The sequence below is a fragment of the Mesocricetus auratus genome, unplaced genomic scaffold (assembly GCF_017639785.1).
Source record: "Mesocricetus auratus isolate SY011 unplaced genomic scaffold, BCM_Maur_2.0 Super-Scaffold_15014, whole genome shotgun sequence".
Taxonomy (NCBI): Eukaryota; Metazoa; Chordata; class Mammalia; order Rodentia; family Cricetidae; genus Mesocricetus; species Mesocricetus auratus.
The window spans coordinates 82,677,192-82,694,180 of NW_024429186.1; the positions used below are offsets into that span (position 1 = coordinate 82,677,192).

The 16,989-nt window shown below is 40.2% G+C and overlaps 1 protein-coding gene across 1 annotated transcript in view; it reads left to right on the forward strand.

The window, feature by feature from the left end:
- The window catches only part of Cog5 (component of oligomeric golgi complex 5), a 277,239-nt gene that overhangs the window by 9,263 nt on the left and 250,987 nt on the right, over positions 1 to 16,989 (forward strand). Inside the window, exons 3-5 of the mRNA XM_005076235.4 lie at positions 2,595 to 2,652; positions 7,341 to 7,395; positions 7,850 to 7,919. Coding sequence (XP_005076292.1) covers positions 2,595 to 2,652; positions 7,341 to 7,395; positions 7,850 to 7,919 — 183 coding nt within the window. The remainder of the gene's footprint in view (positions 1 to 2,594; positions 2,653 to 7,340; positions 7,396 to 7,849; positions 7,920 to 16,989) is intronic.

Genomic DNA, 16,989 nt, shown 5'->3' on the forward strand with positions numbered 1-16,989 from the left:
ATGATGTGGTCATAATGGGAAAAGAATTGATAGAACACATTTTTTATTAAAAATAGTGCAAAATGAAGGATAAAGGAGGCAATAGAATGATAGTGATTTCCAGAAGAGGCCAAAGGGAAGGCACCCATAAATGATTGTTTGCTGATGAGGAGCTTTATTACACAGGCTAGAAGGAGAGCTTTCTTACACTGAGAAAGAGTGCAAAATCATAAGACTTTCCACAGTGTTACTAGTGCTTTCATGCTTTCTTTTTGTTTTGTTTGCCTTTGCTTTATGTGTTTGTATGTTTTGCTTGCATGTTTTTATATGTACCATGTGTGTGCCTGGTATCTGGAGGCCAGAAGAAGGAAGATACTGGCTTCCTGGAACTGGAGTTACAGACAATTGTTAGCCTCTTTATGGGTGCTGGGAATTGAACATGGGTCTTCTATAAGAGCAACCAATGCTCTTATTCACTGAGCCATCTCTTCAGCCCCATTGCATGATTTTTAATGTATCAAGGAATTTCTTACATGTGCTCTTTAACTCATTCCCTCTTCCCCATTTTGGTTGTAGCCATCCACACTGACCTAATTTCCACAAAAATATCAATCTTTTGAAGGGAATAGGTTTTTTTGTGATACAGTGTGTAAGTGTTACAGCTCTGAGGGGAAAGGTATATCCCCAGTGTAAGTGTTACAGCTCTGAGGGGAAAGATATCCTGGCAGTTGGCAGCCAAAGAATACCACAAAGTCATAGTACACAACAAACCTCACAGAAGAGATTTATTGGGTGAATGTCAGGAGGTTGGCTGCTTCCGCTTGAGAGAGAAGCATCAAAGAACTGAGTAGGTGGCAGGCTTATATAGGGTTTCTTGGATGTGGAGTTTTCCAGGGTGATTTCCATGGATGGGATTGGTGGGTTTTCAAGTCCTGAGTTTGGGCTTTTTACTCTGTTGGGTGGAGCTTGGCTACCTGTATCTCAAGGGGCTGAGTCAGACTGTTATGTCCCTCAGAGTGTTCTGTGGGCAGAACCTAGCAGGTCCTTGGAATTGGGGCCTGACCATTCAGCACTTACACAGGGAACTTGACACAGGGAGCTGTTCAGGGTCGGATAAATACTGAGTGGTTTAGTTTTTCAAGATGTGCCCTCGTTGATGATGAATTAATCTAAGAACAAAGAAAAACTTGATTTTGAAAGAGTTCTTTAGAGGCCAAACACAAGAAAAGCATATCAATAGGGATTTTGTCATTGTTTGCACAGTTCTGCTTATATAGGAAAGTAGGGAGTTTGCCATGGTCCAAGTTTGCATTTCCTCAAGATTCATATGTTGAATTTTCTTTTTAACTGCTGAGAATTGAACCCAGGGTCATGCATAGTAGACACATACTTTCCCAAATAAGCTGCAACCCTGTAAATTCATATGTTCATGGAAGCATTGCAGCTAGGATGGAAAGGTAGGTAGTTGAGAGCCGGGGAATACCACAAAGTCACTGTAAGTGTAGCAGCGAGGGAACCCTCTGCTCTGGCAGGGGGGTTGTTACCAACTCTGCTCCTGAGAAATGTTCAGCTTTGCTCTGCTAAGGGAAGTTTCCCAAGCAAAAGCGTCACAGCTCTGTTGTGCTGAGGTTTAGTGTTACAGCTCTGTTCATGTCCCAGAGCGTAGCAAGTGTGCTCTGCTAGGGGAATGTCTCCTCAGGGCAAGGGTTATGGCTCTGCTCTGCTCTAACAAAAGTTGTCACTGCTGTGTTCCACTCTAGTGACAATGTCATACCACACAACAAGAGATTTGTTGGAAAGGAAGAATCCAGAAGGATTACTGCCGTGGGTGGGAGACAGCAGCAAACTGAACAGGGTACAGAACTTATATAGGATTCCTTGGTGTGTGTAGGGGGTTTTTGTAGACTGATTCTGAGGCAAGCTCAGGGATTGGTAGAATTTTGTGCACAGGGGCATTGGATTGGTGGGATTCTGTGCTCAGGGATTGGTGAGATTTCAATCCTGGTCCTGGGGTCAAGTCATGGTCAGGGTGTTCTTCCTTGATCCAGATCTTGGGTCTCGTCAAGGGCAGGATATTTTTTCCCTTGGCCCTCTTTACCTTGCAGTTCATATATTGAAACAACCCCCAAAATGATATTTTGGAGAGGTGTGCTTTGGGGAGATGATTGGTACCTTGCTAAACTGGCAGAGCCCCCATAGGAAGTTGTTCATCCTTCCTCCATGTCAGGACACAGGAGGCACCACTGATGATGAATGGATCTTGCACTTCAGCCTTCAGAACTATGGTGATGAATCTCTTGTGTATTATCTACGCTATAGTTCTTGGTTAGTACCCCAAATAGACTAAGGCAGAGTTAGCACTATTTCCTTTTGCTCTGTACTGAACTATAAATGATTTATGTGTTTCTGTTACAGTCCATCTGAAGCATACCTTATAATTTGCATGTGCATGCATGCATGTAGCATGCGTGTGTGTGTGTGTGTGTGTGTGTGTGTGTGTGTGTGTGTGTGTATGTTATCTGTTTCATTTATATACCAAGGGAGACCTTGGATTGTACCCTGTGGTGATATAGTTAATCAGAGCTAATGCTGATTTTTCATTCTTGATTGTTCAGGTTGTTGCAAGACATGAAGATTTACTAGCACAAGCAACTGGGATTGAATCTTTGGAAGGTATATTTTCATTATCTATTACTGTTAGATGGAGCTAGGTTAGGGAACTCTGAGCTCTTTTGAGCTTGAGGGCTGGCTGGAAGGTACTTTTAAGTTTCATTGTTCATACAGGCTCTGTTGTAGTTACTAAGGTTACCAGAGACATGTAAAGCAACCAGCAGATAATGTGAGAATGGATATGGCGACTGCGTACTAGGAAAACCTGAAAATTCATTAACTGATCCTTAACTAAATCAGTGGGTCAGATCACTTCTTGGGCAAATTAGTTAATTTTGTTCTGCTTCAGTTTTCCTATTTGTAACAGATAGACTATTGTGTACCTAAATGATGTTATCGTAAGGATTAAATGATTGAGGAAAATGCTCAAAACAGGCTTGCCTATATGAATATTCCCATAAATCCTGGTTAATTAAAATGACAAAAAGTTAGTGGTTTTAGAATAGGTAGTAGTGGAAGTAGGTGTGCAATTTTATGTATTTTTTTCCTTTCTTAGACATTCTTGCCAGTGAAAATATAGTAGAATAATAACAGATTAGAGTTTTATCTGTGTGACTCATGTTTGACTAATTCTTTTATGAGTTTTTCATTTTCTTCTTAATTACATTTCATAAATAAGAAGTGATACTGTTATGTTTTTCATTATTACTTCTGTCTCAAAGTTTCTGTTGCTGTGATAAAAGACCATGACCAAAAGTAATTTGGGGAGAAAGGATTTATTTCGAGTTACAGCTTAGAAGGTCAGAACAGGATCTAAAGGCAGGTTTTGATGCAGAGGCCATGGAGAAGTACTGTTCAGTTAGTCAAATGTTCCAGTTGTCCAGCTTGTTCTTCATGGCTTATTCATGTCGCACCTGCTGTGCAGCCTGCATCAGAGAATGTAGTGAGGTGGTCGGGATAGATGACACAGAGACCGGTCGGTTGCTTTAAGAAAACTTTATGCTTCCCAAGTCGGCTTAGGAGAAGAGAAGTCCCTCCAAGAAAAAAAAACACTTCCCTTTTTAAGGACTTCTGCCATCCATCTACATACAATTCTCCAACAACTCTCCCAGACTTCTCACCCTCCTGGCTGGTGGTTTAATCTCCAGCCCCAGAATTGGGGAGACACAGCAGGGGGGACAGGAAGAAGCATCTAGCCGTAGGGGGTGTCAAAGTCATGGTGTTTCAGTGAGCAAGCCCTTATCTGAGCCCTATCAAGAGCTTTATAGCACTGAATTGTTTTCAGTAAACATTACACAGCTGCCTGCTCCCAGGCCGAAGGGGAAGTGGGTTTCTGCTCAAGGTCTGGTGTCCCCACATATTCAGTCTGCTTTCTCATCTATCTCAGGACCACCTCCTAGGCCCGGCGCCACCTGTCGTGGGCCGAGCTCTCCCACGCTATGCGTTAGTCAAGAAAACGCCCTTCAGACTTCCTATAGACATTCTTCTTCCCAGATAACTCTAGCTTGTGTCAAATTGTGACCCTTGTGTTTCGATTACTATTATTAACCACATTCAGAAAAGGTGAAGTGATTTCATTATCTAATATGTTGATTACATTCTTAAGGAAAAGGGTTTTTTTTTTTTTTTTCCTGTGATGCCATATTCTTGGTTTCTTCTAACAGTATTTATTATGGTGTCAAAGATAAGAGTTTACCTCAGAATCCCTGGTGTTTCGAAAGCACTCTGGGACATGATAGTTTGATTGTTAACTTGAAAATCTGAGCTACATTCTTGAAGAAGTTAAGAGTCTCTAAGTATTGCTAGCCCTTATTATTTTTTTATCCCTTAACTTTTTTATGAATTTCTAAGAATAGTAATATTTACTTTGAAATCAAGTAATATAATTTTCACTTGTGAAATGATGTAGTACATTGCTTAGGTGAGTCATCATTATAATAGAAATACTTCTCATTATGTCTTCATTCATTTAAACATTTTCTTTTTTGGTTTTTTGAGACAGGGTTTCTCTGTGGCTTTGGAGCCTGTCCTGGAACTAACTCTTGTAGACCAAGCTGGCCTTAAACTCATAGAGATCTGCCTGCCTCTGCCTCCTGAGTGCTGGGATTAAAGGTGTGCACCACATGCCCAGCTCCTCTTACTATTTTTTTGAGTGGTCTCACACTTTAGCCCTGGCTGGCCTGAAACTAACTGTGTAGAAACAGTTCACCTCAAATCACACAAATCCACCTGCCTTTGCCTCCAGAGTGCTGGGCTTAAAGGAGTGGGTCACCACACTCAGCCTCATTTTCTATGTGCATTCTTACAGTGTGCTTTTTTTCCCTACGGTACTTTTTGGCCTTCTGGTTGTGAGTCTTATCCTTTAAAGGCTGAACCGTTTCTTCAATCCCTTTCCCAGAATACTTTTTAAAGGTTACAACATTTAAAACACCATTAGGGTTGGGTTGTAAGTCAACGTTAAACAGCTTGCCTAACATATGTGAGGCCCTGAGTTTAATTCCTGGCATTGTGAAGCCCTTATACCCTACCTATATACTCATATCTACATTTGTATGCATTTGTATATTAGCACAGGGTATATGTGAAGCCCTTATACCCTATCTGTATACTCATATCTACATATGTATGCATTTGTATAATAGCATAGGGTATATGTGAAACCCTTATACCCTATCTATATACTCATATCTACATATGTATGTATTCGTATATTAGCACAGGGTATATATGAAGCCCTTATACCCTATCTGTATACTCATATCTACATATGTATGTATTCTTATATTAGCATAGGGTATATTTCAAAACACTTATTAGAATGTTATTTTGAGATGCTGAAATGTGTAATATACTTGGAAAATTTAATTTTTTTTTTTTGGTTTTACGAGACAGGGTTTCTCTGTATTGTTTTGGAGGCTGTCGGTCCAGCCTGGCCTCGAACTCACAGAGATCCTCCTGCCTCTGCCTCCTGAGTGCTGGGATAAAGGCGTGTGCCACCACCGCCCGGCTGGAAAACTTAATTTTTATTTCAAACTTCTTCATCTTTCTCCCCTGCATTAAAAAAAAAACAAAAAAATATTGTAGGTAGTTTGGTGGTATATTTATTTATTTATTCTACTTTTAAAAAAAATTCATCCTACTTTTAAAGAGAATTTATTCCCATTTTTCCCCCCTATTCATTTAGTTAATTAAAGAACAATTGAGAACTTGTTTGATACCAGGTATTTGCGGAATGGATCAAACCTTTGAAACAATGTTTCTTTCAGATGGTAAGGTCAATTAAATATCTACAAATAGGGCTGGAGAGATGGCTCAGCCATTAAAGGCTAGGCTTACAACCAAAAGTATATAAAAAAAATGTACAAATAGAAAATCAGACATTTTAAAGTCCTAGAAAGAAACCCATTAAGTAGAGGAAGGGGAGACTCTCCTATTTTTAATAGTCAGAGAAGGCCTTTCCCAGAAGGTAACATTTTGAGCTGACATCTGAAGGGTGAGAAGGAACTGTCCTGTGGGGACCTGGAGAGAAACTGGGGAAAGCTTAGGGAGTAGTCAGTTGGAGCAGGAATTAGCTTGGTGTGTTTCAGGGTAATAGGGAAGACCAGAATGACTTTTGTGAACGAATGCAGTGAACAAGGCTGAGAATCACGGATGAGTTTGCTGGAAAGGAATTTTGATTTGATTCTGAATGTAGATGTACCCATTCGAGAGTTTGGTAATCAGCATATTGCAGGACAAGGTGAGTGTTGTAAGTACTTTTCCCTGCTGGTCTGCAGGATGACAACGCTGGTAGAGCAGTTGAGGCGATAGTGCCTTGCCTTAGTGTGGCGACTAGAAAGAGCTTAGCTAGTTTATGTCAGTACGCGGATTCATCGAGGGGGTCGGAAGCTGTGAGAAGTCGCCACAGAGACCCCAGACTAGACTGCTGAGCTGCATGTGACTTGCTGAAATGGGGTAAAGCCACAGGGTTATGACGTGGCAGGGCTGGATGTGCAGAAGTCACCACCTTCATTCAGCATATTAAATTTGACAGGCCAGAGTTTAGGGCTGGAGGTTTTATATGTCTGTACAGGAAGATGGAAAGAAGATATTACACACCCTTCCTATAGACACATGTGTAAGGAAATCATTTTTTCATGGAAAAGGTAGCACTTAAATGTTGGCACCGAATGAAATCCTTGAAAGGATGTAGGTAGAAAGAAGGTGATTGAAGCCAAAGTGAGAGACACTTGAACAGGAGCAACTGGGACGGTGGGAAGCCTGGGCTTTCGATACTGGCTTCGAGAACACAGACTGGACTGACTCAGTTGCTTTACTACAGGAGTGACGAAGACAGCAGAGAATTCAATTCAGTGTCACTCAGAGATTTTAAAACATAATTGTAGCAAATATGTACAATGTTAATTTTACCAAAACAGTTTAAATTTTAAACAAATTTCATGTGTTTTCAATGTTGTGCAGCCCTCAGCACTAAATAGTTTTAGTATTTCTACACCATGCCAAGTGAAAACCTGTCAGCAGTTAAGTAGCCATACCTCGTTTCCTGCCTCGTTTCTGTCATGGGCCCAGTATTGGGGCGGGAGGGAAGTTGCAGGCTTTTATAACTGAGCTTAGAAGTTATATTGGTGGCCTGCATCAGGATGCTGGCAGAAAATCATTAAGATTGTATTATGTGTACTCTGTTTCTGTTACTGGGTCCAGTGTGACTTTTTTAAATTCATAACTCCTGTATGGGCTGTTGTCTTTCCTAGGTGTTCTTCAGATGATGCAGACAAGAATTGGAGCTTTACAGGGAGCTGTTGATAGGTACTGTAGTTCACTTCATACATACTAGCCATTAATATGTATACATATGTGTGTCTAGGTTTAGTTATGTGGGTGCTTGTGTTTGAGTGTGATATATGTGTGCACATGATGTGTATGTGTGTGTATGCATAGAGGTCAAAGGTAGATGTTGTAGATCTAGTGTCACTCTTTACTGTGCTCCCTTGAGGCAGAGAGACACTCTCATTGAACTTGGAGTGAGACTGGTGACCAGCAAGTCCCAGCGATCCTCCTGCCTCCTCCCCTAATAGCATAGGGTTACAGGTTCAAGCATAGCCATGCCTAACTTCTTGCATAGGTGCTAGGGCCAGAACTCAGGCTTTCATGCTTGTACTTAGCAAGTGTTCTTACCCACTGGGCCTTCTCTCTAGTCACCCGTTGATATTTTGAAAATGATTTTATTCTCACTCTTTTTCCTTTTTTTTCTTGACCATAGGATGAAATCAAAAATTGTTGAGCCATATAATAAAATAGTAGCCCGTACTGCACAACTAGCAAGGCTTCAGGTAGGTGCTCACTCTGGCTCTTTACTTCCCTCCCCGCTTCATAAGTGGACATTTTTGTGCCTATGATGTGTACGGGTGGCAGTATTTGTGCCTGAAGGGGTAGAGGCCAGATGTTGACGTTAAGGGTTTCTCTATGGAAATCATTCTGTGATGATCCAGATGTTGACGTTAAGGGTTTCTCTATGGAAATCATTCTGTGATGATCCAGATGTTGACGTTAAGGGTTTCTCTATGGAAATCATTCTGTGATGATCTACCACGTGAACACAATGCATCTTGACGACACTCGTTCTCACGGTGGCCCTACTCTTCCATTTCAAATCGCTCCCTAAGTCCAGTGTGTACAGCCTGCATGCATAGCAGTGTGGAGCCATCCTCTGGCCTCTTACGTTTTCAGGGACATGCTGAGGTTCTGTGCCAGAACTATCGAGGATGCAGCTAGATGATACCGTGCTCTGGCTCTGTAGAAACATGCTTTTGTCTTCTTCAGGGAGATAGAGATATCCTGTGAATTAGGAAATCTCCACCTAGCCGGGGCATTGGAACGAAAGGGTAGTGGTGGTGACACCTGTGTGACAGCCTTCTTCCCTCTGGCTGCCCATCCGGGTCTGGTACTGGGCAGCTGGCATCGGACACATGGCCGATAAGTTGGGGCAGGATAAATAAGGCAGCTTGTGTATCCAGTAAGTATCCTTGTACCTGCCCACTGGGCCACCTGTTACTGAGACTTCACTAATACGACACTGTCCTTGCTGTGGAGCCTAGAGAGTTTGGGCCTTTGCAGGTCAAATGTGGATTCTCCTTCTTTGGAGACAGTGCCCAGAATTTTGCTCTAAGTGAATCTTTTCTAGCTGTTCCTTTCTTGGGCACTTAGAAGAGTTCCTTTTCAATGCCAGTTCTTTTTCAATGCCCTTTCAGCTATACATTGGTTGTGATACAGTTGGCATAATTCTCATTGGGAAAATTTTCTGGAGGTTTGTGGGTCACTGTCAGATGATGGTTGAATTAAAGTAGGCCATAATTGCTTTTTGCTTTTTTCCTCTAATCTATCCCCTCTCCTTTTTTGCCTCTCCCACTTCTTTTTTTATGCTGTCACAATGAAGTCCTGGCCTTCTATACTATATTTAAAAATGGTATTAGATGCCTTATTTCAGGGTTTTGCAACATTTCCTAAATATCTGAGGCATCTTGTTAAATAAAATTTATAGCTGTTAAGGATTATGTTTCCATCAATTCTGATTTGGTATTATTGATTTTCAGAAGACCTTAATAGGTGGTTGGAGAAATTCACAATATTCTTTTTCTTTTCTTTGACCCTCTCAGAGCTGACAGCCTTAAGTAGACATCTCTTTTTCTGTTTTGAGGCAAGTTAAGAAGTTTCTGTACTACCTCTATGGATAGGTCCTCAGGGTTCCAACTGGGTTAGGAACTGCTAGTCCACCAGCTACTGAAAGTAGCCTTCTGAAGAATCCACTCCTTTTCATCAGAAGTGTCAATAAACAATACTGAGATGACTTCCTGCTAACACAGGGACAGACATGAAGCTCGCATGAAGGAATTCATTCTAGGATCCATTATGGTTTCATGATAAGTCACTAAAACTGTCCTTAAACTGGACCTTGTCTGTTACTTTATATAAAGGGAGCATACATCCTGCTATGTGTATGTGTTCCTTCAGTATGCCCTTGATTGGTGTTGGTTGACTGTTTCCTGACCTCATTCTCTAGAGGACACAGAGGAGAAGGTACTTTCCTCATGTCAGGAGAGGGAAGGAGGGGAGAGAGCAAGTGAGAGTTGTCTCACGGTCAAGAGGCAGTGGATGGTCCCTGTCCTTGTAGTAGGTGTGGCAGAAGTATTGATTGAAGATGGGAATCATTCAGTATATCTGAGTCAAGTTCTATAGGTCTAGACAGGACTTAGAGACAGGGCCACGTAGACCTAGAAACAACCTCGTAGTTTCAAATCTGATATAAAAGCCTGGACACGGGATTTCCCACTACTCTGCCTCCATCTACAGCACAGATTGAGCTAGAGAATGGTATTAGTGGTTTAAAAACCCATTCTTCAGTGTTTTTGGCCTCTTAGTTTATATTGGAAAATAGACTTTCTTCACAGAACTCTGTAACTTAATTCTCCCCAGGCATAAATTGGGCGCCCAAGTAGAAGGTTTTTGTAAAGCTTTGAGTATTTCCCTTAAAATGAGAAATAGTTACAGTCGTGGACCAGAAAGAGAAGAAGAGACAGGCACATTTTAGAGTGTGGACACAGTCCATTTAGACAATACGGGGATGCCCAGGAAAGAGAGACGATGCACTGTAAACGGAGGTCTTAATTGGTCTAGATAATAAAAGCCAGAGTCAGGTACCCAGGGAAATGCTGAGAGATCGAGAGAAGGAACCAGCCACACACACCTTACTTCCTTCTCAGCAGACAAGAGAGCAATTTCCTGTTTGTCCCTGCTTATATCCTGGTTCTGCACAGCTACATCACTTCCTGTCTGTTTGTACAGACCTCTAGACCTCTGTGGTTAGCTAGCGGCAAGTTTCTGCCCAGCTACATTACTTCCTGTTTGGCCAGTCAGCCAACTAATGTTTTATTCATTAACCAATAAGATAAATAAAAATACAGAAAGACTTCCCCCATCATCTCCTCTTTTCTGTCTAAATAAAAAGTGTTTTAACTTTGGTATAGCAAGATATATAACAAAACAGTCATCAAATAAGAACTATAGTTAGCAATATTTAGTTCATTAACATTTAGCAAAATTTAAAGAAAATATTCTATCATCTATCTTATCTTTTTGAGTCTAAAGTCTTATATGTAGCTTACCTTTTATCATAACTAAGGAAAACTATGATTATAACCATCTGTCTTCAACTCCATCAAAGACCACAGAAGGATAATATATAAACTCTAGAACTGACAGAGACATCTGCTGCCCAGCCAGTCACCCATAGTTCCTCTGTAATGTTGAAGCATCCGTCTTCAGCACATAGGCCACAGTGTGTCTGGCAGACTTCTCAGTGAAGCAGGAATTTTTTTTTTTTTTTTTGGTTTTTCGAGACAGGGTTTCTCTGTGGCTTTGGAGGCTGTCCTGGAACTCGCTCAGTAGACCAGGCTGGCCTCGAACTCACAGAGATCCTCCTGCCTCTGCCTCCCGAGTGCTGGGATTAAAGGCGTGCGCCACCAACGCCCGGCTTAATGTGTAGCCCAGGCTGGCCTCGAACTCCTGATCCTCCTGCCTCTGCCTCCTTCAGCAAATCCTACCGGCGTGCGCCACCACAACCGGCGAAACAGGAAATTTTAAGCTGTCCACCTGTATTGGCAGTTTGTCAGTCATTTTTCTGTGTCCTGCAGAATGTCTGGCAGACTCCTTCATGAAGTAGGAACCCTGCAGGACTGTCCCATTGAGTTCAGCAGTCACTTTCCTGTGGGTCCTGCATGCTTTATATAGCAACAGTCAAACAGTCTAGGCAAGAGCAGTTTCTTGCCCAAACGGCTAGTCTTACTATATCAAAAGCAAACGCCTTAACACGTTTCTTCTTCCATGCCGGTCTTCCTCTCAGACATAATTGGTGTTGCCAGGAGCAGTTGTGTCTCACTGTCATGAAAAACCCACATCATTTTAAATGCCATGTTCTGAAGGACTTTGAAAGGTTTGAAGAATATCTATCCATCTCAAATATATCTCTATATATCTAGAAAACCAACATAAGTTTTGACTATAATAAGCAATTATAATCTCTTAATTAGACATTACATTTTTTAATGAGCTGTATATACACAATATCTAAACAAGAGGAGAAATACACAAATAACAAAATTGACCTTAAATTGTATCAAACCACCATCCATACCATATCCCCCCACTTTTTCTTTAGAAAGAGATTGTTTGTGATCATTAACCAATTATAACCAACCCCATTTAATGAAAACATTTATAAAATATAAACTTCCTATGCTTATGTCTCCCATTAGATGAAAGTGTCTTTTTATATCTCCCTCTCCTGCCCCCACTTTCATTTCAGTCTCTCTCTTTCTTAAACTAGAACATTCTGGCTTCATTTATATGCAGGAATGTATCAGTTGAATATAATTATCACCCCAAGGACTATCTACATCTTAATTCATTTTTAGTAATATTGTTTCCTTATGAATTGCTTCCAGTTTTTCAGAAAAGGTTTGAAGAGTTTATAATCTATTACATAGAACATTTAAATTTTAAAGTCAATGAGTTTTTTAACTTAAACATTTTTAAAACTAGCTGAATGTTTTAAAGATATAATATGGTTTATTGATATGATTCATAAATTCTTCATAAATTTTAAAATAACTTTGAACTACTTATCATTTATATATTTAATTTTATTTATGAGTTTTTTAGATATGAATGGTCTGTCTGCATGTATGCTTGCAGGCTACAAGAGAGCATCAGAGCCCATTATAGATGGTTTTGAGTCAACATTTGGTTGCTGGTAATTGAACTCAGGACCTCTAGAAGAACAGCCAGTGTTCTTAACCACTGAGCCATCTCTCCAGTCCCCTTTGTCATTTATTTTTAAACTGTTACAATCATATGTTTTACCTTTTAAGTCTGACTTCTAATTTTAAAATATGTAAGAAAAATTGAAAAAGTCTGGAATAAAGACGGGTACCATCCTTGGAAATGTTTGATTTTTATCATATATGCTTTGCGTCTGCTTTTGTGTCATAATACTTTGTTGAGTTACCATTCCTTTTAATTGGTATTATCAAATTATTCCCCCCCCCCTTTTTTTTTCTTGGAGGTGCAGTCTCACATAGTGCAAACTTACCTGGGGTTACTGTGTAGATTTGGAGGACCGTGATCACCTCCAGCCCCCACTTCTCATTGCTGTCGTGCCTGGTCTTACACACTGTTGGGGATTAAGCCTGGCCTTGGGTGTGCTTTGCAAGTGGTCTACCTGTGTTCTATCTCCAGCCCAATTTCTTCTTCATTTTCTATAGAGTATAAATCTACCTTACTGGCTTTATAATTATCCTCTGAGCAAGTCATAGCATAGAAATGCCAAGCTCTGTGGACAATCTAATAACATATAGAGTGGTTAGTATAGGGAAACCATGAAACACACTTGCTATTGTAAGAGATTTGGTGATAATTTGAGGTTTACTTTTTGCTGTTTATTTTTGAGAATATAATTTAAGTACAATATTTTTTCCTTCCCTTTCCTCCCTCCACTCCCTCCATAAAGTCCTCACTGCTCTCCTTCAAATTGATTGCTTCTTTTTTCATTGTTATCCCATGAATCCATATATTTTCATATACCTACATATTTCTAAATATAACCTGTTGCCTTCATATTATATTACTTATGTGTATGGTTGGAGGGCTGACTGACCACTTGGCACTGGACAACTGATTGGTGTGCTCTTGTCTAGGGAAGACCACCTCTCCTGTTCCTAGCTTTCTCCATTGCCTGCAGTTCCTTGTTTAGAGTTCAGGCCCTGTAGCTTGTCCATGTCCAGTTTGGCACATTCATTTATGTCATTTTTTTTGTTCTTTTTGTCTTTTTCATCCCTCCCCTTCTCCCGCGCTCCCCCACCTTCCCCCTTCCCACCTTCCAGCCACTTCTCAGAGGGGATAAGGCCTTCATTGGGGTATCAATGAAGTCTGGCATACCAAGTTAAGGCAAGACCAAGCCCCTCCCCTCTGTATCAAGGCTGAGCAAGGCATCCCACCATAGGGAATGGGCTCCAAACAGCCAGTTCATGCACCTAGGATAGGTCCTGGTCCCACTGCCAGGACCTCCCCTAACAGATCGAGCCACACAACTGTCACCTACATTAGAGGGCCCAATTCGGTCCCAGGCAGGTTCGCAGCTGTCAGTCCATAGTCCATGGACTCTCCCTAGCTCTGGTCAGCTGTCTCTGTGGTTTTCCCTATCATGCTCTTGACCTCCCCTCCTTCATATGATCCATCCTCCCTCTCTTCAACTGAACTCCAGGAGCTCAGGCCAGTGGTTGACTGTGGGTCACTGCTTCTGCTTCCATCAGCTACTGGATGTGGATTCTATGAGGACAATTAGGGGAGTCACTAAACTGACTAAAGGGAAGGCCTGTTCAGACATCCTTTTCACTGTTCAGACATCCTTTTCACTGTTTGCTAGGCGCCTCAGCTGGGGTCATCCTTGGCCTTCTCAATTCCACGTATTCCCATCTCCTAGTCTCTTGGCTTCTATACTTGCTCCCAGTTTACCCAGGAGATCATAACTATTTTCACTTTTGGGGCCCTCCATGTGTGTCCCTCTTAGGGCCCCCTTTTTAATCAAGCTTCTCTGAGGTTACATGTATGTGTGGATTAATGTCACAGTCTTCAATTCTATTTCTTTGATCCATGTGTCTGGTTTTTTTTTTTTTGCCAATATCAAACTGTTTTTGTTATTACTATAGTTCTATTGTCTAGCTTCAAGTCGGGGATGATAAATGCCTATAGAAGTTCCCTTGTTGTACAGGATTGTTTTAGCCATCCTGGTTTTTTTGATTTTCCATATGAAATTTAGTATTGTTCTTTTGAGGTCTTTGAAGAATTGTGTTGGGATTTTGATGGGGATTTCATTGAATGTGTAGATTGCTTTTAGAAGATTCACATTTTTACTATGTTGATCCTACCTATCAAATAGCATGGGATTTTTTTCCATTTTCTGATATTTTCAGTTTTTTTCTTCAAAGACTTAAAATTCTTGTCATACAGGTTTTTCACTTGTTTGGTTAGAGTTTCCCCAAGATATTTTATGTTATTTCTGGTTATTGTAAAGTGTGATGTTTCTTTGATTTCTAAGCCCATATATTATTTGTATATAGGAGGGCTACTGATGTTTTTTGAATTAATCTTGTATCCTGCCACATTACTGAAGGTATTTATCAGCTGTAGGAGTTCCCTGGTAGAACTTTTGGTATCACTAATGTATACCATCATTTCATCTGCAAACAGTAAAAGTTTGACTCTTCCCTTCCAATTTGTATCCCCTTAACTTCTTTTTGTTGTCATATTGCTCTAGCTAGAACTTCGAGTACTATGTTGAATGGGTTTGGAGAGAGTAGACAACCTTGTCTTGTTCCTGATTTTAGAGGAATTGCTTTGAGTCTTCTCCATTTAGTTTGATGTTGGCTGTTGGTTTGCTATATATAGCCTTTATTATGTTTAGGTATGTTCCTGTTATCCCGGATCTCTCCAAGACCTTTATCATGAATGGGTGTTGGGTTTTATCAAAGGCTTTTTCAGCATCTAATGAGATGATCATGTGTTTTTTTTTTTTTCTTTCAGTTTTTTTACAGGGTGGATTACATTGACAGATTTCTGTATGTTGAACCATTCCTGCATATCTGGGATGAATTCTACTTGATCATGGTGGATGATTTTTCTGATGTGTTCTTGGATTCTGTTTGCTAGTATTTTATTGGGTATTTTTGTATCAGTGTTAATGAGGGAGATTGGTCTTTCGTTCTCTTTTTTATTTGAATCTCTGTGTGGTTTGGGTATCAGGGTAACTGTAACCTCATAAAAAGGGTTTGGCAATGTTCCTTCTGTTTCTATTGTGTGGAACAATTTGAGGAGTATTGGTATTAGCTCTTCTTTGAAATTCTGGTAGAATCCTGGGCTGAAGCCATTTGGTCCTGGGCTCTTTCTTGGTTGGGAGACTTTTAATGACTGCTTGTGTTTTCTTAGGTGTTATAGGCCTGTTTAAATTGTATGTGGTTCTTACCTATCCAGAATATTGTTAATTTCTTCTACATTTTCCAATTTGGTGGAGTACAGGTTTTTGAAGTATGACTTGATGATTCTTTGGATTTCTTCAGTATCTGTTGATATGTCCCCCTTATTAATACTGATTTTGTTAATTTGGATATTTTTTCTCTGCCTTTTGATTAGTTTGGATAAGGGTTTTCCTATCCTGTTGATTTTCTTGACAAACTAACTCTTTGTTTTATTTATTTATTTTGTATTCTCTTTCTTTCTATTTTATTGATTTCAGCCCTCACTTAGATTATTTTCTAGTGCCTACTCCTCCTGGGTGAGTTTGCTTCTTTTTGTTCTTTAGCTTTCTTGTGTGCTGTTAAGACGATCGTGTGATATTGCCTTACGTTCTTTATGTAGTCACTTAGTGCTGTGAACTTTCCTCATAACCCTGCTTTCATGGTGTCCCATACGTTTGGGTATGGTCTGGCTTCATTTTTGTTGAATTGTAGGACATCTTTAATTTCTTTCATGACCAAGTGATGATACAGTTGTGCATTGTTTACTTTTCATGAGTTTATAGGCTTTTTGCAATTAGTGTTGTCATTGAATTCTAACTTTAAGCCATGGTGATCCGATAAGAAATGGGATTATTCCAGTTTTTTTTATCTGTTGTGTGTATCTGTATTTTGTATCTATATTTGTGACCGAGTATGTGGTCAGTTTTAGAGAAGGTTCCGTGAGGTGTATTCTTTTGTGGTTGGGTGGAATGTTCTATAGATGTCTGTTAAGTCCATTTGAGCCATAACATTTGTTAATTCCCTTATTTCTCTGTTAAGTTTCTGTCTGCCAGACCTGTCCAGTAGTGAGAGTGGAGTGTTGAAGTCTCCCAATATTCATGTGTGGGGTTTGCGTGTGACTTAAGCTTTAGTAATGTTTCTTTTACAAATGTGGGTGTCCTTGTATTTGGCGCATAGATGCTTAGAATTGAGGCTTCATCTGGATGGATTTTCCCTGTGATAAATATGAAATGTCCTCCTCTGTCTTCTTTGACTAATTTAAGCTTGAAGTCTATTTTGTTCGATATTAAGGTAGCTACAACTGCTTGTTTCTTAGGGCCATTCGATTGGAAAATCTTTACCTAAGCCCTTACTTACTTTAATGTAATGCCTGTCTTTGGGGTTGAGTTGTGTTTCTTGTATGCAGCAGAAAGATGGGTCCTGTTTTCGTATCCCTTCTGTTAGCCTGTGTCTTTTTATAGGTGAGTCCATTGATATTAAGAGATATTAATGATCAGTGATTGCTAATTCCTGTTATATTTGGTTTTGTTGTCGTTGGTGGTAGTGTTTGTGTGTT